This window comes from Delphinapterus leucas, chromosome 1, assembly GCF_059928025.1.
Source record: "Delphinapterus leucas isolate spDelLeu-1000000601 "Yukka" chromosome 1, BTC_Dleu_Yukka2, whole genome shotgun sequence".
Classification (NCBI taxonomy): Eukaryota; Metazoa; Chordata; class Mammalia; order Artiodactyla; family Monodontidae; genus Delphinapterus; species Delphinapterus leucas.
Genome location: NC_143129.1, coordinates 22,090,562 through 22,117,652, shown reverse-complemented (window position 1 = coordinate 22,117,652; position 27,091 = coordinate 22,090,562). Strand labels below are relative to the sequence as shown.

At 35.5% G+C, this 27,091-nt stretch overlaps 2 protein-coding genes across 10 annotated transcripts in view; one reads left to right on the top strand and one right to left on the bottom strand.

The window, feature by feature from the left end:
* SPATA17 (spermatogenesis associated 17) overlaps positions 1-20,813 on the bottom strand; it is a 190,196-nt gene extending 169,383 nt beyond the window's left edge. The window contains exon 1 of the mRNA XM_089906876.1: positions 20,647-20,813. Within this exon, the coding sequence (XP_089763002.1) occupies positions 20,647-20,714 (68 nt within the window). The 5' untranslated portion in view covers positions 20,715-20,813. The remainder of the gene's footprint in view (positions 1-20,646) is intronic.
* Positions 20,814-21,005: 192 nt separating this feature from the next.
* GPATCH2 (G-patch domain containing 2) overlaps positions 21,006-27,091 on the top strand; it is a 187,991-nt gene continuing 181,905 nt past the window's right edge. For 5 of the 9 annotated variants that reach the window (XR_016392013.1, XR_002645345.3, XR_016392015.1 and 2 more), the window contains exon 1: positions 21,208-21,356. Coding sequence is in view for 5 of the 9 variants with exons in the window: in XM_022579236.2 (XP_022434944.1) it covers positions 21,280-21,356 (77 nt within the window). In the remaining 4 variants the exon portion in view is untranslated. The other 4 variants (XM_089906860.1, XM_089906852.1, XM_022579237.3 and 1 more) reach the window with 3 other exon arrangements.

Genomic DNA, 27,091 nt, shown 5'->3' with positions numbered 1-27,091 from the left:
GTATACAGCTTATTACAAAGATACATTTACATATTGTAATATGATTGACAATACAGTGATATTTATCATATTACATAATTATAATACAATATTATTGTCTATATTTATTATATGAATTAGATCTCTATGGCTTATTTACTACTTATTACACATTTGTGCCCTTAAACACCATCATTCTTAGCCACCCCCCTCCTCTGGTAACCACCATTTACTCTGTTTTTTATGGGTTTAATTTTTTCAGATTCCACATATAAACGATCTAATATAGCACTTGTCTTTCTGTCTGACTTACCTCACTTAACATAATGTACTCAAGGTCCATCCATGTTGTCACAAATGGGAAGATATCTTCCTTTCTTACGGCTGAATAATATTCCATTGTGCATATGTACCACATCTTTTTTACCCATTCATCCATTTATGGGCATTTGGGTTGTTTCCAAATCTTGGCTATCATAAATAATGCTGCAGTAAATGTGGAGTGCATATATCTTGTCAAAATCCTGTACTCATTTCTTTTGGGTATATACCCAAAAGTGGAATAGCTGGATCATATGGTAGATCTATTTTTAATTTTTTGAGGCATCTTCACATTGTTTGCCATACTGGTTGGAATAATTTACATTCCCACCAACAACATACAGAGGTTCTCTTTTCACTACATCCTTGACAGAACCTGTTGTCTCTTGTCTTCTTGATGACAGCCATTTTAACAGATGGGAGATGATATCTCATGGTGGTTTTTGTTTGCATTTCCCTTATGATTAGTCATGTTGAGCATCTTTTCAATATAGTCCTTGCATCCCAGGGATAAATCCCACTTGGACATAGTGTCTAATCCTTTCAATGTGTTCTTGAATTCAGTTTACTAATATTTTGTTGAGAATTTTTCCATCTATATTCATGAGGGATATTGGTCTACAGTTTTCCTTTCTTGTATCCTTATCTAGTCTTGGTATCAAAATAATGCTGGGCTTTGTGGAATGAGTTTGGAAGTGTTCCTCAACATTTTGGAAAAATTTGAGGAGGACTGGTGTTCATACTTCTTTAAATGTTAGGTAGAATTCTCAAGTGAAACCATCTGGTCCTGGAATTTTCTGTGTTAGAAGTTTTAAAATTACCAATTCAATCTCTTTACTTGTCATTGTCTGTTCATATTTGCTATTTTTTTCTGATTTAATCTTGGCAAGTTGTTAGCTTCTAGAAATGTATCTGTTTCTTCTACGTTATATAATTTTTTGGCATAGAATTGTTCAACAGTAGTCTCTTGATTCTATGTAGTTCTGTAGCATCAGTTGTAGTATCTCCTCTTTCATTTCTAATTTTATTTATTTGAGTCGTCTTTTTGTCTTAGGCTAGCCAAAGGTTTTTCAATTTTGCTTATCTTTTCGAAGAACCAGCTCTTAGTTCTGTTGATCCTTTCTATGCTTTTGTGGTCTCTATTTCATTTATTTCCATTCTGATCCTTGTTATTTCCTTCTTTCTGCTAACTTTGAGCTTAATTTGTTCTTCTTCTAGTTCCTTGAGGAGTAAAGTTAGGTTGTTCATTTGAGATGCAATTTCTTAATAAATATATTTATTGCTGTAAACTTTCCTCTCAGAACTGCTTTTGCTGCATCCTGCAATATTTGATATGTGTTATTTTCATTTTCATTTGTTGAGACTTTTTATTTCCCTTTGATTTCTCTTTTGATCCAATGGTTGTCTAGAAATGTGTTGTTTTCACATATTTGTAGACCTTCTCTCACTTTTCCCTTATTGATTTCTAGCTTCACACGATTGTTGTCAGAGAAAATTGATAGGATTTCAATCTTTTAAATTTGCTAAGATCTTTTTTTGTGGCCTATCATACAATCTGTTCTGGAGAATGTTCTATGTGTACTTGAGAAGAATGTGCATTCTACTGCTGTTGGATGGAATGTTCTGTATATGTCTCATAAATTCTTTCCTTATAAAGTGTTGTTCAATTCCAACGTTGTTGCCTTGTTGATTTTCTGTCTGGACAATCTATCCATTACTAATAGTGGAGTATTAAATGCTCTTACATTTTTAGTGTTATTGTCTATTGCATTGCCTTTCTGAGTTTTCTTGCAGCTCACTGAATTCCCTCACAACACCTGTTTTATATTCTTTATTATTTAGATTGCAATATTCCATGTCTTTGGGTTTGACTGCTGGAAAATTGTCATTTTCTTTTTGTACTACCATATTACCATGACTGTTCATGGTGTCTGATGAAAAGTACCTCTGTTGCTGCTTTTTTTTTTTTTTTTTTGGCTGTATTTGAAGTAGCAAATGCCTTTCTTATTTGGTAAGGCTTAATTTACTTTGATTCTAACAATTCTACAGATTGATAATTAGGAGTCTTCCTTTTGTTTTCCAGAAGGTGGCGCTACAAATACAGGTTTTGTGTTCCTCTTCCTGGAGCTGACTTGCCCCTAAGGTTGGGAGCACACACACAAAAATAAAGCAAAAGTAGTGGCAAAGCCTGGAGAGGTGTGTACTTACTACTTGGGACTTTGAGTGTGTCTACAGCTTGGTAGAAAGGTTCTTAATTGGGGTGGGGGTGAGGGGCGGGGGTGTCCCAGATGTCCATGGGCAGTCCTGTTGCCTCCTGGGGCAGACAGAAGATGACTTCCTTTAGTTCTTGTGGTCTGCCTACTTCCCTGTCCTTCATCTCCCTCAGTCACTGAGTGTCCTCAGAGAGAGCAACTGGTCCCTCGAGTTGCAACACGTGTGGCTGGGCAGACCCTCACTCACCGCCTTCATCCTCCACCTCCTCTTCCAGAAAGGTTGTGCCAGCTCACTGACAGGCTGGCCTCTGCCTTCTCTGCCATCACTCTTCTGCTGCCACCATATCTGACGCCACTTCCCTCGTTCTGCTGCCTCCTCTGCCATCTAATCCATCCACTTTCAGGTGCACAAATGGATGGATATCCCAGGTGTCCTCGTATGCTGTACAGAGGTGCTTTCTTTCTTTCTTTCTCTTTCTTTCTTTCTTCCTTTCTTTCTTTCTTTTTTTTTTCTGGTTATGGATGTCTGGTTAGTTTTAAATCAAAGTGGAGAGAAAAAAGGAACAATTTATGCTGCCACGATGCTACCATCACTTTTAGCATGCCATTTAAGCCAAAGATGTATACGTGACATATTCTGTGCTCTCAAGCTTACAAACTATTGGGTGGGCCAAAATGTGCCTTCAGTTTTTTAGGTAAAAATAAAAGACACATTTTTCATTTTCACCAAGAACTTTACTGAACAACGTAGTCACCCTTTTGTTCCACTACCTTCTGCCATTTTTCAGGCAACTTCATAACTCCATCTTCCCAAAACTTTTTATCTTTTTGAGCAAAGAACTGTTCCAGGTGCCTTTTAGAGTCTTCCAGGGAATTGAAATTTTTTCCATTAAGAGAATTTTGTAAAGACCAAAATAAATGGAAATCCGAAGGTGCAATGTCTGGTGAATACGGTGGATGAGTCAGAACTTCCCAGCCAAGCTGTAACAGTTTTTGCCTGGTCATCAAAGAAACATGTGGTCTTACGTTATCCTAATGGAAGATTATGTGTTTTCTGTCGACTCATTCTGGAAGCTTTTCGTCGAGTGCCGCTCTCAGTTGGTCTAATTGGGAGCAGTACTTGTTGGAATTAATCGTTTGGCTTTCTGGAAGGAGCTCATAATAGAGGACTCCCTTCTAATCCCACCATATACACCACAACCCCATCTTTGGATGAAGACCAGCCTTTGGTGTGGTTGGTGGTGGTTCATTTTGCTTGCACCACGATCTCTTCCATTCCACAGTACTGTGTCCACTTTTCATCACCCGTCACAAATTGTTTAAAAAACGGAACGCTTTCATTACATTTCAGTAAAGAATCACGTGCGGAAATATGGTCAAGAAGGTTTTTTCACTTAACTTATGTGGAACCCAAACATCAAAGCAATTCACACAACCAAGCTGGCGCAAAAGATTTTCAACGCTTGATTTGGATATTTTGAGTATGTTGGCCATCTCCTGTGTGACATAACATTGATTGTTCTCAATTATTGTTTCAATTTGATCACTATCAACTTCAACTGTCCTACCTGACTGTGGAGCATCGTCCAGCGAGAAATCTCCAGCATGAAACTTTGCAAACCACTTTTGACACATTCGATCAGTCACAGCACCTTCTCCATACACTGCACAAATCTTTTTTTGCATTTCAGTTGCATTTTACCTTTCTTGAAATAATAAAGCATAATATACTGAAAATGTTGCTTTTTTTCTTCCATCTTCAATAATAAAATGGCTGCACAAAAATTCACCAATTTTGATGTATTTTTTTTTAAATGCATGCTGATATGACAGCTGTCACATACAATCTAACAGAATTGTTTCGAATGAAGTTAAAGACAACTAAGCGCTACTACAGCCATCTTATGGAAAAAATGAAAGAACCTTTTGGTCCACCCAATAATAAAACTGAAAAATAATAGCAACAGTAAATAAAATTATGCAAAAAGTGAAATACCGTATGAGAAAAGTAAAATACCATGTCAGAAGGAAAGATCTGGAAAATTCAGAAGTAGAAAAGTTTTTTTTCATTTGTTTTTTTAGGAAATAATGAGTAGGGAAAGATGGGAGTCAAAGGAAGCATTCTGAGTAGGTTCTCAGAGGATGGGCAACTCTCCTGATCTGTATATCTAAAACATCTTAATGCCTGTGCTGGGATATTCCTCAGGCACTTCAAATTCAACATATCTAAAATAACTCCTCTCATCCCTCATCCACACACACCCATCTTCTATTCTTCTCTCTTAGAACAGCTCTTTTCTGCAAGCCATTTCTCATGAAAAACAATATGATTCACCCAACTGCTCATATCCAAGTCTTTGCATTAGTTCATGTCTTCATATTTTTAAGATTAGTTACTTGCAAAAGCATTGTTTCCTAGACACTAGTCTTTTATTCTACTCTATCCTTCAAGCTATTGTTTGAATGGTCTTTCTAAAACAAGAATCTATCAAGTCCATTTTTTCCTAAAATCACTTCATGGCAACCCCACAAAACACCCCAAGTCTTCTGAATGAAGTCTAAAGCCCTTGAGATTTCAAAGTCCTCCCAGCTCTGGCTCAGACTTAATCTCCCATGTCTTCTTTTACCACTTCAATCCTATGATAGAGCCGTTCTACCCCTACAGTTCACAGAACAGGCCCTGTGCTCTCTTGCCCTCAAACTATCACAAAACTACGCCCTCTTCTTGAACTGACTTTAGCAACTTCCAGAGAGATGTATCTTTAGAGTACCCTGAAATTTCTTCTATATACTAATTATAACATTTATCTTCTTGAGAGGCTCACCTTTTATTCATATCTGTATCCCAACATGTACTAAAGTATCTGATACATAGGAGGAGCTAAACTAATGTTCGTGGAAGGATGGAAGAAAGAATGAAAAGAAGAAGGAAGAAAGGAAGAAAAGAAGGAAGATATGATAAGTAATAGCTGAAGCCAAGGCAGAAGGTAAAGTTCTTAACGTTTCTCAGAATTTTGTGTATAATATTAAGGAATATTAGACTCCCTGAATATCATCATTGTGGCACTGGCACCACACATCTCCAAAGTTTAACAGACTCTGGGTCAAAAAAATTTATAGTGAAAGGTGTTAAATATGGGGGGAAAAAAAAACAAAAAAAAAGGCCCAAGTATAAGAGACAAGTATTTTGCAGCTCATTAGACGTTAATGGAAAGGCATCAGGAAAGGGAGATCATGATTAAACAGTGTCAAATGCCATGAAAAAGTCATGAAAACAAGGCCACTGTTTCAAGGGGTTACAGGGTTAGAAGGAATCTTTCATTTTTCTTTTAACATTTTATCCTAGCCAATAATAAGATATTCTAATGCAGGATATAAAATGTCACTTAGGGCAAAAACAGAAAAGATAAAGCAAGGCAATGTCTAGTAGAGCAGGCAATTCAAAGAAGATAGAGTATAAAGAAGATAAGGAAAGAAACATTTATTGAAAGAGGTTGATGTAAAGTCAAATTCATGATAATGGGATAAAATGGTTTCTCATGGTTATTTAACCCTTTTTATCATTAACATTTAATATAACTATAGTAGACCTGTTTTTCAGTTTTAAATATACAGTTGACCCTTGAATAATGTGGGTGTTACGGGATTTTTACAGTCAAAAATCCATGTATAATTTTACAGTCAACCCCCATATCTGCAGTTCCACATCCATGGATTCAACCAACTGGGGATTGTGTAGCACTGCAGAATGTATTTGTTGAAAACAATCTGAGTATAAGTGGACTCAGCCAGTTTAAACCCATGTTGTTCAAGGGTCAACTATGCTCTATTTAAATTACTGAAAACATTCTTCTGTCCTTCACCAGGAGCAATCAACAGCTGACTATCTTTGCAAAGGAGGGAGAAAAAATATAGAGTATACAGATGTGCCTACTACTTCTTTTCAACTAGCGTATTAGTTTGAACTTACGCCTTACTTATAATTGTCATAAGAAATACAGAAGATAAGCAATCAAATTACCTGTCCTGAGTTTATGTTTTTTTTAACTCTCCTGGTAATAATGCTAACATATAATACCTAGTCAAAAGGAAGATTAAATAATTTCTTTTTGGAGTTATTAAAAATCTCTGGGATTTTTTTAACAGTTATATAAATAAAAGCATACTATGACACTGATAAGAACCATACATTAAATTAAAGGGACATACTTTAAAATAACTAGTAGTTAACTTACTGCTAAGTTTTAAGTTATGTGCTGAAATTTGACATCTATAAACATTTTTCTGTTGCCATTTTTTTAACTGCTTAAAAATGAAATTACAGACACTTGGGTTGCCACTGGGATGCTGCATACTCATACAATATGTCATGAACTGCTAGACATTTTATGTTTAAAATGAAAAATGTGGGTAACACTTTATTTTAATGATATATTAATTAGTTCCAAATTACAATGAAAATCCTATAGCAGTAAATAAAACATGACATCTACATGAATTTAAAATAAATTTATTATGATCAGCATTAACACAATGAATACTAAGTGAATTAATAATGATGAAAGACCAAAAGTATTACCAGGAATGTAATAAAACATCAAGAAAAAGCTGGAAGTTTCTAGTCATTTCATCATCAGCTAGAAGTATTATAACCCTGGGTAACAGTATGTGCACATATGCAATTAGTGGCCAGAAAATAACTGACAATAAATAAAAATGAAAAAATGTGTGGTTAAGTATTTTTCCAGTAATATGCAAAAAATATGCATTTTACACATCAAAATACTATGCTTAGTCTGACCTTAGCTACTAAATAAATACTAGATTAAAAACCCAATACGCTTTCCTTTTCATTATCATATAGCTTGTAGCTGTTTTAGACACTAGGAATAAAATTCCGATAGTAGCTGTCCTGTGTTATAAGACATATTGATGTGTAAAATGATTACTTTTTTCCATATCATTTCACTATTGGTCTTAAAGGATTTCAAGCTCCTTAAAGGCAGGAATTATGCTTATTTTCTACTTTGGGCTCTGATCATCACCCATGTTACTAATAAGAGGTCAATAACTACTTGATGATGAGAAATACGACATTTTAGAAGGTAGAAGCCATGCTTTGTTTTCCATTAATAGCTCTCGTTATTATTATTACTTCACAGTTCAATGAATCATGGGTTGCCAATACATAAGCATTAGGTCATAAAGTAGGGATTATCATAGTTTGTCATGTAGATTTATACTGTTAGTGTACTTTTAAAATATTTCCTATTTGCTTTCCTTCATCTTCCTTCTCACTTCTCTTCACTTCATTTCCTGAACAAGTAAGTCCTAAAGAAATCAGCAGTGGGCAAGAAAAGCAAAGATCTGTGATGGGGGGTGGGAGGATGGCAAGGACCCCATGGCTCAGCACAGGGTATAACGGCCTGTGTGGGGTAAGGTGGGCATCCACATGGCGGGGGAAAGCCCTGGGGCAGGTTGTCCCAGTCTGAGTAAGGAGAGTATTCCCATGGAGAGGCCTGGCTTTAGGGTGTTGAGGAAAGGTAAAGGAAAGGTACACATGGGAGGGCAGCCAGACAGGGAATCAGAGCCCAAGAGTGATGAAAAGAGTACCCAAGTTGGCTGGGAGGTGACAGTTCAGCACAGAGAGGAAGACCTCACACAGGATGGAAAGTGGTATACCTAAAAGAAAAAGCAGCTGTGGTGACAGGAGTTTGATTACATACAGAGGGATTGGTCAAATAAGTGAATATATCAAAAATAAAAGAAAAGGGAAAATAACTAGAATGAACTCTGTAGTGCTGGATTTGAAATAGAGTTGTCAATGTAAACTCATGGATTTCAACATCTACATGGACGGATGAATGGATAGATACATAGATAAAGTATAGATGTAAACTCTGTGCAAATGCATATATACACATATTTCCTAGCTCTGTCCACTTCAGAGGGCTTGAGAACAGCAACACCCAATGGCACAGGCAACTACTAAAAGAAACAAGAGGTCCTTGAAGAAATGGATAACTCCAGGGCTGGGGCAGAAAGAGTAAAGGCTTAGCCTCAACTTTTTTGTGTCAGAAAGCAGGAGAGTATTACCATGATCAGGATGCAGAAGGAAGCTTTTAGTGGCTTCCATTAGACAAATCTGGGACAATGCTAGCATGAAGATAAGTAAGAGCAATGGATTTTAACCCATTGACTAAAACAGGAACATATGAGTCCATAACGATATAAATAAGAAAATATTTAAATAAATTGAAAATTAGAAGAGGGACAACTTCAAACTACTTGCTTTTAAAAAACACCTGTTAGTTACAAAGGAAAAAAGAACATCACAGCGAAGAAGCCTAGCAGACATAACCTTAATGACATTATCCAAATGAACCCCACCAGTAATTGGACAAATCAAAATAATGCAGTACCTGGTAGATGTATTGAAAAGATCAGAGCATTACTTCTGTGATATTTCTGCCATAGATACATACCTTGAATCTAATAGAGGAAAAATCAGACAAACTTAAACTGAGGGAAATTCCACAAAATAACTGATCTGTGTTCTTCAAAGGAGTCAAGGTCATGAAAATTGAAGAAAATTTGAGAAAATGCTCTATATTAAAAATAACTAAAGAGACAAAACAAACAGCATTTTTTGCTATAAATAACATTATTGGTACAATTGGCAAAGGTTGGAGTCTGAAGATTAGATGGTGGAAATGTACAAATATTAATTTCTTGATTTTGATTGTTGAATTGTGGTTACGTAGAAAATGTTCTTATATGGAAAAGGAATTTGCAAGGCATCAGACTGCAACCCATCCCCATTTGGTTTTTGAAAGAAATCTCTCTGTACTGTATTGCAACTTTTATGTAAATTTGAGATTGTATACACACACACACACACACACACACACAAGAAAGAATGGCATCTCAATATTGTTTTAAATTCTTCAAACACTTTTCATAGCTTAAAATATATTATTTAAAGTAGACTTAAGAGTAAGGGAAATTATCATGCACAAAGAAAACCATCTTACAATGATAAAAATGTTAATTTATCACATCTGTTAAGCAGATATGATCATTTTAAAGGCATATGCACCTAATAATAAAGCTTCAAAATACATGAAGCAAAACCTGACAAAACTAAAAAGGAGAAATAGACAAGTCCACTATTATAGTTGGGAATTGCAACATGTCTCCCCGAATAATTGATAGGACAACTGTACAGGAAATCCATAACAATATAGAAAATGTGAATATTTATCAACCAACTTGATATAATTGATATTTATAGAACACTCTACCCAATAATATATATTTGGTATGTCTTCAAATTAATTGATCTTTTATTTGCAATATTTTAGTCTGATGTTTAGTCCATCTAGTGAATTATTTCTTTCAGATGCTGTGTTTTTTTTGTTTTGTTTTGTTTTGTTTTTTGAGGTACGCGGGCCTCTCACTGTTGTGGCCTCTCCCGTTGTGAAGCACAGGCTCCGGACGCGCAGGCTCAGAGGCCATGGCTCATGGGCCCAGCCGCTCCGTGGCATGTGGGATCTTCCTGGACCAGGGCATGAACCCGTGTCCCCTGCATCGGCAGGCGGACTCTCAACCACTGCGCCACCAGGGAAGCCCTGCTGTGTTTTTTTAATCTCTGAAAGTTTCATTTGCTTCTTCTTTATATTCCATTTAACTTCTCATTATGCTCATATTTTCCTTTAAGTCTTTAAATTCTGAGTCACTATTTAAAAATCCTTGTCTGCTAATTTTATTATCTTTGTATTTCTGGTCTGTTTCTATTAACTGATTTTTCTCCTCCTTGTTATAGGTCTTAGTTTGCTACATTTTTGTCCTACTAATAATTTAGGAACAGATCCTGGATACTATGAAGGTTATGCTGTTGAGAATTTGGATTTTGTTCAGAAATTACCTCCAGGAATAAAGAGAGGTAATTGTCTGGATAATGTAATTTGTTTCCTTTCTTTTAGAGATCCTAATCCTGCACTGTCTGTTGCATCAATGTCTAGAAATAAGTTTTCATATATTTTGTTCAGTCTTCTAATTTTTCATGGTGGGAGGGCAAGTTTTGTACCAGTTACATCTTCATGGACACTTATTTTATATATTTAATTTTACTTTTTCAAAACAAAATTTGGGGGAATTCCCTGGCAGTCCAGTGGTTAAGACTCAGTGCTTTCACTGTTGAGGGCCTGGGTTCAATCCCTGGTCGGGGAACTAAGATCCCACAAGCTGGATGTTGCAGCCAAAAGAATTAAAATTAAAATAAAAAAAAAAAAAATTTTTTGTCTTAGAACAAATTTTTACCTATTTATTTACTGTTTATTTCACAAATAATACATGAACATCCAAAGCTTAATCTAAAAATTTAAACCATATAGAAAAATAGAGAAAAAAATGATTCCATTTCAACCTACCTTATCCTCCAATTTTCAAAATCTAATCATTATTAACAGCTTGTTATATGATTCCAGATCCATATTTTTGTGTCTCTATGTATTTATACATAAAAATTTCATGCTAAATGTATTACATGCTTTCTATGACCTCTTTTTTTTACTTTGTCTCAGAGATTTTTATGTTATTATGTATAAAATTTTTCACTCTTTTAAACTGCTACTTAATATTCCATCATGTGAATATGCCTTTATTTATTTAGCCAGATTAGTTACAAATACATATAAGTCTCTTCTGTGTTTTTCCTATTAGAAATAATGCTTTAATGAATGCCTTTATACATAACACTATATATAAAATACTCTGTGCACAAATTGTGTACATATTTCTATAGGGTAAGTAGATACAGTCATATGCATTTTGATGCTATTGTAAATTATATTATTTTTGTAGTTTTGAATTATAATAGCCCACTGCTATTATATTAAAAAAATGATTTTTGTGTATTGTATCCTGCAATCTTGCTAAATTCACTTTTTATTTCTAAATCATTTTGTTTTTAGGTGGTTTAGAGTTATATATGCATAAAATTGTGTTTTCAGTGAATAAAGACAATTCTATGGAGGTTCCTCAGAAAACTAAACATAGAATTACCATATGATCCAGAAATCCCACTTCTGGGAATATACCTGGACAAAACTATAATTCATAAAGATACATGCACCCCTATGTTCATAGCTGCACTGTTCACAATAGCCAAAAAATGGAAACAACCTAAATGTTCATCAACAGATGAATGGATAAAGAAGATGTGGTACATATATACAATGGAATACTACTTGGCCATAAAAAAAGAATGAAACAATGCCATTTGCAGCAACATGGATGGACCTAGAGATTATCATACTAGGTGAAGTAAGTCAGAAAGAGAAAGACAAATACCATATAATAACACTTACATGTGGAATCTAAAATATGACACAAATGAACGTAACTACAAAACAGAAACAGGCTCATAGACCTAGAGAACAGACTTATGGTTACCAAGGGGGAGGGGGGAGGGGGAGGAATGGACTGGGAGTTTGGGATTGGTAGATGGAAACTATTACATTTAGAATGGATAAACAACAAGGTCCTAATGCACAGCACAGAGAACTAAATTCAATATCCTGTGATAAAACAAAATAGAAAAGAATATTAAAAAAAGAATGTCTATATGTGTGTAACTGAGTCACTTTGCTGTACAGCAGACTCCCAACATTGTAAACCAACTCTACTTCAATTAAAAAAAAGACAATTGTAGTTCTTCCTGTGCAATTTTAACCCCTTTTATTTATTTATCATGCAAAATTTAAAATTACTAAGGAAAGTGTGGATAGTTCAATAAATGGTGTTGAGACAACTGTATGTCTACAGAAAAAAATTAAGTTATTATCTCACACAATACATGCACAGAAATATAACTGCATAAAGAGTGAAGGAAAAATGTAATAAAACTTTAATATTATCAGTAAATACAGAAAATTTTCTCATAGTCATGGGCTGGAAAAGACTCTTCAAAAATAGGCTAAAATTCCCCAAAGCCAGAGAAATAGATTGACTAATTTGACTACATAGAAAACTGAAAGATAGTATGGTAGACATTACCATAAACCTAAAATATATGTATTGGCTTTGGGAGTAGGTGATGGGGGAGCCAGTGGAGGAGTTCTTAAGGCCACTAAAGAGACAATTTAGTCTAGAAGAGTGGAGAGGTAACAGATTAGAAGCTAGATAAAGAAATACCCGCATTATGTATTAGTGATACAATTAGCAGGACTGTTGCCTGTAACTGCTTGTTGACTGAAAATGTACTAACGACTTTTTGAGCCTGCACAAAGATGTCTAGGAAGAATACTGAAAGTGCCAACTGGATTCCTTTAACTGCGTAGAATAAGGGGTATCTCATAAATCTCAGCATCACAATGCTTATCTAAATTTAACCATAAATACTACATACAAGTATAATTGCTCATCATTGTTTCTGTTACTTCTTTTGTTCTTCCCCTATCCTCAAATCCTTGTTATGATTTAATTTTAATTTGATTACACAGAGTACTTTCTAGAGAACATTTCCTCAGGTTGGGTACATGGATGATGTAACTCTGAGTCTTTACACGTCTAAAAATATCTCATCAAAAGAATGAATAAGATCTTTGCTAGGTTTAGGATTTTTACTTGTTACCCTGAATAATCGATAATTATTGTCCTTTTCTAGGTCTCTGTGTTGCATATGAGCCATCCAATGCTGGACTCTTTCCTTAGCAAATCATTTTTCTCTTTTCTATCTATATTAGAAGCTTGTAAAAATTTTTCTGTATCCTTGGATAGATAATATCCAAGAAGTATGTCTTCCAAAAGAAAATCCTGTCTAGGACTCAGACAGTCCTTTCAATTCAAAGCCATACTCATTCTTCAGTTTAGGAACATTTTCTTCTAGTATTTCTTTATTATTAAACTATCTCCTTCCCATTCCTACTCCATATTCTGCAGTGACTATTATTCATATACTAAGTCCCATAGATATGTCTACCACATTGCTTTCCTGAAACATTTATATTTCAGTTATGACTATCCTATTTTTTAATTGACTTCTTACATTTTTAAGCTGAAAAGAATTTTAATTGGTTCCAGTAATTTTTTTCTCTCTAATTTTATTTCTGTAAAAGTTCTCATTATATTTTTACTAAAGTTTACATCTGTGTCCTCCATTAGTTCTAACTCCACAGTAGCCACCTATTCTGGCTTCTTAGCTTAATCTCCTTCCTCCAAACTAAAGTTCCCTTGTATGGCTTATGAATTTTCTCTGCCTATTTATGTTGATAGATATTCAATTGCTTGATATCTAGGCAGGACTGCCTGCTCAGGTCACTAGGGCAGTAGCGTACTGACAGGCAGTAAAAGTTACTGTAAAAACGTTCTCTGTTCAATGAGCCAGCAGTGAACATGTTGGGGAACTGAGATCTCTCTTTCGGTGCCTGAGGCATAGGTATTCGTTAGACCAGTTCCAGGTCAGGAGGATTCCAGAGCTTCCATGGTCAAAGAAAAGAAGCTATTCATTCTCAGAAGTGATTCTTCAAGCTTTTGGTAGCCGATTTTGGAGACATACCAGAGGTCCTATAGTATCTGCATCATCTGTGGACTCTACCAGATGCAGGCTTCTTTCTAAGCAGTGGGGTTCTTGGTCCTTATAGCTGTGTTTCCCTTATTTTGAAAACTGAGTTGTCTAAACACAGATGTGCAAGGGAGAAAAGAATAAGAGCTGCTGGCTTAGACTCCCATCTCTCCTTCTTCCTACTGAATTTTTGTTTTCTAGAAATTCTTCGAAATTACTGGTCTACTAATTGCATGCTTTTTTGTTCTTAAAATTTTGTACATTTAGTCTTTAAACATTTTTTTACACTTAACTGTATTTTGAATGGAATCAAAGGAGAAGTACACATAAATGCTTAGTATGTCTTCTGATCTATTCCTCATCTAGTTATTGCTGGTACCAAGAAGAGCTACTGATTTTTCTAAATTTACCTTGTAATCAGACACTTTATCAAATTCATTTTATTTCTAAGAGTTTTTAAGTAGATTATCTTGCATTTTCTCAGCTTTATAATTTCATGATCTGTAACCAACCTTTACTTCTTCCCTTCTAATATTTACTAATAAATATTTATTTTATTACAGTATTGGCTACAATTTCCAGAAAAAGATTCCAAATAGTAGAATTAATGTGTATTTTTCTCTTGTTTTTGAATTAAATGGAACTATCGATTTTGTACTTCATCAATACACATGATGTTGGCTATTGGTTTTAGAAACATATTCTTTATTATAAGCACATTTCCCTTTATTTCTCATATATAAAGATTTTTTTAACTTGAGAATTTTATCTGAATGATGGTTACGCGGGTATACACATACGTAAAAATTATTAAGCTGTACACTTATAGTTTATGTACTTCATTAAATGTACATAATATATCAAAATTTTTAAAACTTTTATAAAGAAAAGAAAAATACTCATAAATAAATAAATTTATCAACTGCCTTTCTTATATCCGATGAGTTGATCATATGCATTTTATTCTTTGCCCTCCTGTTGTGATTTCAATATTATGATTTTACTGGGTGCTAACTAACGTGACAAAAATCATTTAATTTTCTTAGCTGACATCTCAATAGGCATTATTGCCTCGCTTACAGATGAGAAAGCTGATATTTAAAGTGTTTAACTAAGGTAAGAGTATAAATTTAAGAGCTTAAGTTTAAGCCTAAAGTAACACAGAATTAGGCTTTCAACTGTTCCTGCACTCTGGCATAAATCATCATTGTATGCTTGGCAGAAGCCTTGCTAAATTTTACTGGTCAGAATTGAGTCCCACTGAACAGAAAAATCAGCAACTAATTAGAATCAGAGGAAGAGACTCGTGTCTATCCGACTAAGGGCTATTTACAATCTTTAGGCTACTAGGACCAAGATGATTGTCCAAAGTCAAGGACATCAAACCAACTAATTAAACTAAGAATACAGTCAGGAACCTTTGACTATGTTGGAGTTAGAAACAAATTAATTATGTTTATGGGAATAATGGATTCCAGAATCAGGCCAACTTAAGGAACATTATACTTTAGGTTGACAAAAGGTAATGAAGTCCAGGTAAATCGCTGGTCTTGTACTGGAGAGTACTTGCCATACCAAGTGTGTCCCTTTCCTCAACTTGACCTTAGAAAGGCAGGTTAGACCTTATGTATTTGATGTACCTAATTCCATGCAGGGACTTGATTTAAAGTCCCCATACTCCAAGCATAAGGTTTGGACTGAGATGAATCAAACTTCATTAGATCTTTGATATTTTTGAACAAGTACCTTACACTTTTAAGATCTCATTTTCCTCCATTGTAAAGTAGGAATAATAAAAACCACTTCATATGATTACTGTGAAAGTCAAAATAAAATAATATTTGTGAAAGCACTTAACAGAGTTCTCAGCACATACCAGATATTCAATTGCATTTATTTCTCTTTCTACTCCTTTCTCTCTATCCTCACGCACTCCCCATGCCCCGTTTCAGAGGGTAAGGGATCTGGAAATTTGAGTTAGCCACTTGGTCTCTACAGTGTCTCTGTAGAACTTCTAGCCCTCTTCCTGAGCAACCGCTTTCTCAATATTCCCCTACATATACCCTTCAGCTAAGTTAATTAGAAGAGATTTTGACATATATTAGGTTAATTTCTGCTTATATACCTTTAGAAAACTATATATGGTTTAAAATGATTTCAAATCTTATTTATTTTTCTCATAAAGCCAAATTTGACTTTAATTTTCTTAACAAGCAAAACAGGCCACAAAGAGTTAAACTAATAAACGATGGAATTGGAGGAGGAAAGCAGAAAAAAGAAAACAAAATCAAAATGCTCTACCAATTTCAAAATAAGTTCGGAGTTTTCTTCATTATTTATTTTTAAAGACAGAAGTCAGATCAAGTCACTCCTCTATTGAAAATCCCCTATGACTTCCTATCTTAATCAGAGTAGAATCCAATATCTTTACTATGGCTTAAAAGCTCCAAATGATCTGGCTTCCAACCCTGTCCTGCAACACATTCATGCAGGCTTCTGACAACAGGGCCATAGCACTTGATGTTACAGCTCCTGAAGGCTCATCCCTGAGATCCCTATCTAGTAGGCCTACTCATCCACTTTTATTAGGTCTCTGTTTAAATATTACCTGATCAGAGGAGCATCCTCAGACCACTCTATTTAAAACAGGATGTTTGTTCACGCTTTGCTCACCCTACCTTGCTTTATTCTTTTTGGTTACAATCACCTCAAGACAAAATATTATATGTAAGTTTATTTAAGTTCTGTCTCCCTCATGACTCTTTTGTTCACTGCTGTATCCTCAATACCTAGAACAGTCCTTAGCACATAATAGGTGCTCCATTCATATTTAATTAATCAGTGAATATTTAATTCATAAATATAGTATTGAGAATCTAAGTAGAGTGCATTAAGTTCTCATAAGAAATGTTAGAAATAAGTTCTCTTCTGAATAATATTAAAATCTAAAACAAAAAAATAAAACACAGCTTCTACATGAGAAGTCATGACAGAGAGGGACAAGAATTAAAAAGTAGCTTAACATAGGGTGAACATGTAAAATGCCTATATATCAATATGTATATGTAGAAATGAATCACTTTGCTGTACACCTGAAACTACACAACATTGTAAATCAACTCTACTCCAATATAAAATAAAAATTAAATTAAAAAAAAAGAAATGAACTTAACCCATCACAAATTTCCTGGGTTCTAATTATTTAAAACCCTAAAATGTGCTATTTGTGAAGAGAAATATACAAAAATTATATGATTAACTCAGATCAGATAAAAGAGGATCAATATTAATATTACAAGTTATATGTTACTGCATTAAATCTGTTTAAAGAAATAATAAAAACAATTTTAAAAAACTGCAAGTAGTATTCAAAGGTGAAACATTTTGCACATTCAAAAAAGACCAATATATAGCCAATAATGAAGAGACACACACCAGTACACATATATAAGCTAAATAACATGACATAAAACGATACCACACAGTGGAAACTCAGTGGAATTAAGTGGAAGACGGACATTTTGAACTCATTCCTATTAGCATTTGACAGATCAACTAGATGAAATTTAAATAAGGATATGGGGAAAATGAACAATATGATTAATGAACATATACCAAATTCTTCTTTCCACAAATAGGATAGCATAAATGACCAATAAGTCACAAAGAAATCTCAGTAATTCAGAAGAATAGAAATGAAACTAGGAAGTAATAGTGAAAGTTTAAAAAAAAAAAAAAGGCCAATACTTAGTCAAATAACAACTGTGTATTATCTTTGTGCCACCCTGTAACATCCTAGACACAATATTCAGTCTCTTTGATGAGCAGACCACCAAACATGAGTGCCCACCAAACATTTCTTGTGGGAGCAACTTCCCAAAGGGCTTGGACAGGTTTGATAATGCACAACTCTACCTATGCCCCTAGCTTTCTTATCACATCAGCTACCACCATATTTGCTCTTCACTTCTTGGAATTCCAAATCTTTCCCCTATGTTAGGCAGAGAAGCTTCTCTCTTCCTGGGTGGACACCCAGGCCCTGGAGGATTCAGGTGCTAATCTAAGCACTTAGTCATAGTATATTTTTCCCAGCAAAGTCATGTTTCAACTTCAGAGGCAATCTGGTGCCAGCTGTTAGGTAGAAACATTTTTGCCACTGTGTTGTTACCAACATAGAAGACAATAAAACAAATCAGGAAGAATTAAAATTGTTTCTTCCAACTCTGGTGCCTACATGCTAATGGAGTTGAAACAGTATGCTCATGCCATTTGGATTTCTGGATCTTGGTGCTTCCTGTCAGTTAATTCATCAAAACCAGTGTAGTGGGAAGAAAATCTTGTCTAGTATGGTAGTGAAGAGCATAAGCCTTAGAGTTGGGTTTTTTGGTTTTGAGACTTAGTAGCTGTATGACCTCATACAAATTATCAATCCATCTGAACCTTATTTTCTTTGCCTCATGTAAAGAAGGAATAAATATATAACTTGTACGGACGTTTACAAATTAAACGATAGGCCCATACACCATTTTTTTTTTCTTACAAAGTCTCCCTTTTTATGCAAAATGGGGCCTGACAGGAACTCTTGTGAGAAATGCAGATTTGCTGGCCATAACTGAGACCCACTGAATCAGAATCTGCATTTTACCAAGACCCTCAGGTGATTCTCATGTACACTGAAGTTTGCAAAAGAACTAATCTAGTCAATAACAGATGAGAAATGACAACAATTTCTTAAGGAAATTGCCCGTTTAATTTTTCATATACTAACATTTTATATGGTTTTTGCTCCTATGCTAATCAATACCCTTTTTTTTTTTTAAACTAGGCAAACGTGGAAGTTTTGATTCCTTCGTGATCTTTAGAGACTTTCCTTCATACTGAAAATATTAATAATAAATGAAATGGAAGGAATGCCAGCCTATTCTCATCATGGCCTTTGTATGGCCCTAGTTTTTTCTCCAGACCACCTCCAGCTTTGGGAAAATGTGCCCATTGTCAAAAGTCAGGAGATGGAGACAAAGATTAACACTGAAATCTTTAGAAAAAAATTATGTCTGTTTGCAGTTGCATGACACTTCACCAAGCTTTTCTAGAACACTGTTCTCAAGCTCTAAAAATATAGATTAATACATTCACTTGTAAAGTTTTGAAAACCAAATGAACACTGTATGGAAAAGTTCCTAATGCAATGCCCAGCATATAATCAGTGCTCAAGAAATGTTAGTCATTTCCCTTCCTGTTCATGCTTGCTCTGTTGTAATTATCTTTTAAATGCCTATATTCCATATTAGGCTGTGAACATCAGAGGGATGGAATTTATTTCTTTTAGATATCTAAGTCATAAATACAGGACCTTCCACATAATTTATCTATAATTATAGATAATACATAATTTCTGTCTTTAGCTATTTTTCATACATTTATGTAAACCAGGACCAATGACTGATTGAAAGATTCATTTATGGAATTATTAGACAAGTAATTATTGTGCAGCTAAGAGGGATGATACTTATATATCTCATATATTATCTCACAACAGAATGTAAAATTAAATTGTGATCAAGTGCTGTAAAAGGTACACGGTGCTCTAAGAATGTAGTAGGTGAGAAAACTGTTAGAATAAGAACAGCTCAGCAAGATTCTGTCTTCTTGGCATGTTTTCCATTGGTCTAGCATGTCACTATCTTCTACTATGGTCTGATTTACTTTTTTTGGATTTTTTCTTAAGTTGGAAAATCTTCTGAGGCACTGCTTCCAGAAGGCCAGTGTTCAAATGAACCACTAGTGAGAAGATTAGGTGCAGAGAGATGGATAAGGCCGCTAGTGTCTTCCTTAGCCCTCTTCTATTAATTAACATATTGGTACTGATTATCCTGTCAGAATAGTTTAGAGGGCTTCCCTTGTGGCGCAGTGGTTGAGAGTCCGCCTGCCGAGGCAGGGGACACGGGTTCGTGCCCCGGTCCGGGAAGATCCCACATGCCGCGGAGCGGCTGGGCCCGTGAGCCATGGCCGCTGAGCCTGCGCGTCCAGAGCCTGTGCTCCGCAACGGGAGAGGCCCCAACAGTGAGAGGCCCGCGTACAAAAAAAGAATAGTTTAGATACTGTCACTTCGGGAAGACAATTGAGTCACAGAACAGTTGAGTTCAATGATATTTGTGACATAAAGGAGGTTCAAATCCCCAGGTAGATGGGGGATACTCTGAGCTCACCCAGCTAAGGAACCTGGGCGACCCCAGTCAGGCCATTAATCCTTCCACAAGGAGGACACAGGTTTCATCACATTGCTGAGTGATTATGTCAAAAGAAAACACTTCATTTTACAATTTTAATTATACTGAAATTTTTAAAATTATCTCCAGCTGATAACCATGGCTTCCTGCATCTATAATCCCCCTGTATGCTAACACTACTTTTAAATTTGCGATTCTGTTTGCAGCCCACAAATGACGAAGAGAAGTGGGTGGTACTCAGCGAGTTAGGGAATTTGCTCATAGGAAGCTCCTGTTGAGGAATAACGGACTGGGGATGAAGCCAGGCCTTTTCGCGCTCCCCCAGTTGATGCCCTACCTGTTCCTGTAGTAGTACTGATGTGCTACAGTCGTCGACCGAGCTTGCAACCGGGCTAACGTGGCCATAGCCTCAGCGCGCCAGCTGCACCGCTGGAGTTACTCTGGGTCTCCTAGGCAACCGGGCTAAACCATTCCGCTGGTCCCGGGGGTTCAACTTTTCGTTGACTTTACATTTTCTCCCTCACACTGTTTCAGTTTCCGGAAGACTAGAAAGAAAAATTAAGAAATTTTTCTTATGAAAAATTTCAAATTATTGGCTTCTATATCTTCTGCGAGCAAAAGGAGGAGACCCTCGGAGAAGGAAGCTGGGGTGGGGGCGGGGAGGAGAACTAATGGTTGCTCCCGGCATCCGGTTTCCGCCTCCAGTCGGCTTCCGGAAGCTCAGCTCAAAATGCTGAACTGCTCCTGGGAAGCCGCTGGTGCTGTGGCAGTTGGAGTCTGTTCTCGGGCCTGAGGCTCGAGGCCAGGCTCCTGGGTGTCGTTAATGTTCGGGGCCGCCGGGCGCCAACCGATCGGAGCTCCAGCCGCCGGGAACAGCTGGTGAGGCTGGCGGCCCAGGGGATGGGAGATCTGGAAAGGGTGTGATGGCCGGAGGCCGCTGGACCTGGAATGGAAGGGGGAGGGAGTTGCGATGGATGATCTGAAGACCTTTAGGCCTTGCTCTCTCACTCGTGCCTGGGATGGACGCAATTTGAGGAAGGCGTTGAGGTGTGTGCTAAAGATTTGCGAAGGAATACAGTTAATGCTTGCTGATGGCTTGTCTACCACGCCACGATAATTTAGGCGTGAACCTTTCTGTACTCCAGGAGCAATTCATTTCCTCATTGATTGTTGACAAGACGAGGGTACAGAAGAATGTATCTTAATATAGGCCTTATTTCCTCATTTGCCTTTTTAAATTTACTAGATTATCCCAGGTGTTTTGGAAGATCAAATCCCAGAAATCTAGACTCCTGGAAGTTCAGTAGTGGAGGAGACTTCGCCCTCCTACCCCGGGTTTTTGGAGTAGGAGTAACCTACCAGTTTCTGCCCCTTGAACGTTCCATTCTAGTTCAGATAAGATGTGCATGGGGTGTCCCTTGAGCACATGTAAATATCAGGATTAAATTTGGAGTTCGACTACAGTATCATAGCACCAACGCCACTTTAGAATAATAAACTGCTTTGACTTGTCAGGGTGCTTTCACAAATACACACACTTTACCTTTATGACAGCCCTATGCTAGGAGATGATCAGAGGCACAGAATAGTTAAGTGACTTGTCCAGTGTTGCCATGCATCCTTTAGTCCTAGAGCTAGAAGCTGGGTTTTGGATTTCTAGTTGAAAGCTCTGTAATTCCGGTCTTGTTTTTCTCCCAAACCCTTTTCCTCCAAGCCTACCTAAGACTAACAGTGAAAGAAGCAAAATTTCCACTGACTGGCCTCAAACATAAAGTGTTGAACAACAGGTGAAATGCAGCTGTAATATGTCTGTCCATTCCTAGATCTGCAGCAAATGAGAATATGGGGGATTCTAGTAGCCTGTGATCTGAAGAATTTCTTTTGCATCACCTATCACTGAAAAGTTAAAAGAATATCTTGCCTAAAATGTTTTGAATGAGATCATATCATCCTGTAGTTCATTTTATAATGAATATAGACTTGTTTATGCTCCTTTTTAAAAAATTGTCTTAGTTGAAATATAGTTGATGTACAATATTGTATTAGTTTCAGGTGTCCAGCATTGTGATTCAGTATTTTTACAGATTATACTCCATTGAAAGTTATTACAAGATAATGCGGAGGGGCAAATTAGGGGCATGGGCTGAAGACATACAAACAACTATGTATAAAATAGATTAGCAACAAGGATATACTGTATAGCACAGGGAACTATAGCCATTATCTTGGTTATGCTCCTTTTAAATGCTCACATTATCCTGTGAGAAAAATAGCACTTTTTTTTTTAAATGAGCCTTTTTTTTTAAAATAGTGAAGCAATTAGCATAAAATAAAACACATAGTTCTTAAGTGTTTAGTATTTTTAGTTTTGACAGTTGTATACACTGTGTAACCACAACACAAAACAAGATATGGGACATTTCCATCACCTCGGGGTTCCCTCTCCAGGGTACCTTTCTTAATGTTTCACCATTAAGCATCTATTTAAGAGGGGGGGGAAGACAAAATGTGCTCTGTAGACTGGTCTGCTCTTGTTATAGTGATACTGATTTGTGTGATAAGTGACTATTTAATTTAAAAGTATGACTCTTTCAACTCCTTTCTCACCCTTCCACCTTCCACCCAATTCATGGTTAGGTACCTCTTTATAATATAGAGGTACTATGCCTGTGTGTTTTATGCCAGTGACGAAATATCAGTGCCACTAGGGATGCTACTACTAAGCAGTTATTTGGTGCCGGGTTTTAAGTACATGTATCATCTCTTGTAAGTTTTTTGAGGTAGGTCCTATTATTTTTTGCATTTTAGAGGTGGTGAGACAGGAGCAAATGTAGTTTAAATATACACCCAAGTATCATATTTGCAGTATGATTCCAGTATATCTAAAAAAAAAAAATTCTTAACTCTCCTAGCATACTGCCTATGTGTCCGAATGAGATTCCATATCACAAGGAGTATATAAACCGGAAAGTATATGCCCAGATTTGTTAACCAGGCTAGAATTCCTGATGTATCTAACTCCCATCTTGAGTTCAACTTTTTCTCCAATGTCCGGGATGGTTTTTCAATTTTCAGGCACCACATGGGTAAATGTAGATGATTCCTTTCTTTCTTAATAGTTTGTTAAAAGGTAGAACTGATATATTATTTTATAATTTAAAAGCCTAAGGAAGAAAAGTTTTATACAATTAAATAATAAAAATTCTATGTTTTTTGTGTGTCAGGAAATATGTTTTTTGTGCAAGTTATTATATAACTTTAGTTATTTAGTTAACTAGTTAGTATATAACTAGTTATTATATAATATAGTTCATATTATATTTTTATAAAATCTTTATAGCTGGGAATGTCTATCTTCTCTTCCTGCCACCTCATTCACATACAATTTTGAAAGTAGGGTCCAAAAAGTATCTATTTTGGTACTTAAAATGTTAACCTGCCTTTTAAAATTTGAGTCATTTAATGGACAAATCACATTTAGAATTTTGACACACTTTATTACTTTTTACTTTATTAGTGCTTTATATTTAAAGTCAATTTCTGAGGGTTTTTTCGGGGGGGGAAGATTTTGAAGGTTGAACTGAACAGATTTTTAAAATTATTTCTTGATAATGAAACTATTGAATCATTATTGATCTACTGAGCTATAGTATCTATTTATTTCACTTTATGTGGCTTTGCTTTAAAAGAAAGCCCATTACAAATAAACTATTGATTCTGGACCTTTTCTTCTACCATTTCATTTCTATTTGCTATTTTGATTTTATTTAGGTCTGGAAAACTGCATAGTGAATATGTGCTTTTTAAATAACTTTTTTTTTTTGTTTTTTGGCCTTTTGTCTTGAACTCAGTTTCATACTGTCAGGTTTGTCTGAGTCAGGTTTCTGTAATTTGAAATCTGGATTGTTCAAATTTTCAGTCAAGTCATATATTTCCTTTGTTGTTTGTTCATTCATTGTCATTGATTGGTTTGTTCATCCAGCAGACTTTTTTAAAACATCTGTTATGTGCCAAGCATTATGCTAGGTACTTGTAATTAATATTCAGTTGCCTTCATTCTCATTCCTATTCTAGGAATTCAGAATATATTCAAAAATATTGAGTAGTCACCATGTGTGAGCAATGCGTGAGACTCATTTCCTAAATATTAGAAGGTTGCCTAGATGCACTTTAATATTTGCTTGTTAACAAGAATTGTTCTGAATTATTTTTTAGGCTTTACATTATTTGTTTTAGACTTTGACTTTATTTCCTTAGACAGTTTTTTATTCAATAGTTTACTTTTAGAAAGTGTTTACAGTATAAGGAAAGAAGTTTGAATGACTCTTGAAGTTGTTAAATGAAAAAAAAATCAAAAGAATGATCTTCACATTTAAATAATGAATGAGCTGCCTTATTTGGAAAACAGAAATAGAAAATCACTGTTTGGAAAGTAGAATTAGATTTTTTTTTTGGTAAAGCCATGTATGAACTGCTTTTTGTCACATTGCTAGGGTAAGGAGGAAAGAAAGCTTTCTGGGGGTTCCCGTGGTGACAGAAGTGACAAAGTAGTGGCTGCCAGCAACACCTCTAGTTGAGTGCAAGTCAGTAGAACTTTTGCTCCCATCATGGGAAATGAGTTTATCTGTTTGGGGGCGAACGTTGTGGCTCTTAACTTGGAAGGATGATATCCTTTCATCTTTTTTTTTCTTATATCTGTATATTAATTATTAGGATAGGAGTAGGTCAAATACACAGCATTAATTTTTTTTTAACCTGAGATTTTTGGGTTTGTTTGTTTTTTAATCGATAAAAGTCTTTAAGGAAGTGCTTAAATTTCTTGAAATTCTATGAAAGATTTTTACAAATGTCTGTTTACTCCTCTCTCACCGTAATTCAGAGAGGTTCAAGAACTCAGAAAAGTTGATGGTCTTAGCTTTTATTATGACATACTCAGGATTCATAGTATACTTTGTACCTTAAAAGAAGAATGATTTGATATTTCAATAACAGTTTCCTCTTATTTGTGTGTAGAGGTTGTTGAAAGGTGAAATAACTGCTCTCACACATAAGTACCCATTCTTATCCTCACAGAATCCCTACAAGATAGTCATACACATTTTTATGATGAAGAAACAGAATCAAAAGATAAGTAATTTGTCCAAGGTCCTCTGGCTGATGACTATAGTATAATTTAGCTTCCAAATTCTTGCTTTGACTCTTAAAGCTCATGTTCCCTAGTTTCCTCCCAGCCTTTCTTTCCCCCTAGTGAATTCTATTCCATATTTATTGCCTAGTGTCAATGTAAAGTTATAATTAATCATTTGCATGTTTCAGAATAAGATAGGTTCCCCAACCCCCATGCTACTTTTTTAAAAGAGAGAGAAGATTACTTACAGTTAATGGTTTATATTGATATGTCAAGGAATTTCTAAACTAGCCCAAGTGTTACCATTTAATGTTAGAGTTATTCTTAATTTCCTATGATCTGTCCCAAAATACATAAATAGAGAAAATTGAAGATGTAATCTCTTAATAGGTTACTAGACTGAGATAAAGACTTGTTTGAACAAATAATATTACCATTAAGGAAGGAAATCTGTAAATTCCTATGAGCAGCAGAAATCTTAATCAAACTTTAGAACATTCTTATGAATCATATTTTGTTAAATTAGTCATAAAATTTAGCCCTTGATGTGGCATCTTTAAGGCTCATCATTTGCCTGTTTAGTCTCCCACGGTCATGGTCTACAGTATTATGTGTTCATTTTAATCTGTTTGGCTATTTGCTATATACTTTTAGGACCAACCAACGTTTCCTATCTTAAGTAAAAGCTAACATGAATATCAAGGCATGCTAATTCCAAAACTATTTTCTTCTTAAGCTTGTGGTAGTAATAGTATATATTCATCAGCATAGTCCTTGACTATGTACTGTTGGTTCAGTGTTTTAGCACTCACTGAATTTTTATTCATACAGAGTCTAACACGTAAATCGTTATTCCCTTAAATTTTTGAAGCCAATTGAACAGTTGTATTTATTAATAGGTACCTTTTAGCACTCCACTCCTAAAATTACTTAACTTTGTAGAAGATGTAATCTTTTACAGAGATGAAGATGTGAATTTTACCATGTACGAGGTGGTAAAGAGTTTAATTTTTTTTTCCTCAGCTAGATATGTGAAAGCTGTAGTCAATTACCCTTAAGGTATATCTGGAAGATTTTTGTTTTATAATGAACTTGGTGGGTTTATTCAGTAGACACATATGTGCATCCTCTTGTTACAGTTATTTTATCGGTATCCAGAAAAAGAAATTATTCCCTAATTTTCCTATATATGCTATATTTTTCCCTTCTAGGAATAGTAGTTATTGCCAATACGGGCTTCAAAAAAGTAATAATCATTGACAAAATGGTTAGTTGTTGGTTATTGGGAGGGAATTTGTTTTCTGGGCTTTCTTGGACTTTAACTCCTGCTATGCCTGCCTCTACATTGTTGACTCCCTTTGAGGCCCTTGGTTCTTTGGTCAACTTGTCAGTTCTCATTTAGGGCTTATTTAGGAAAATATCTTTAGGATAAAATGTTTCCGGGCAATGGTCTTCAGTAACTGCCAAGGCAAAGGAAATAAATGAGCTATTGATCATGTGATGGTCTGTTACAATGACTATTTCTGTGAAGCTTGTTGACGCCAGTTTTACCTGAAGGTGTAAGTGAAGCAGCTTGACTAGCTGTAATAGTACTGGCTCATTTACAGGGGTTTTGGTTGAGATTGACTTGCAGGACTCTGGTGAGTTGAAACTA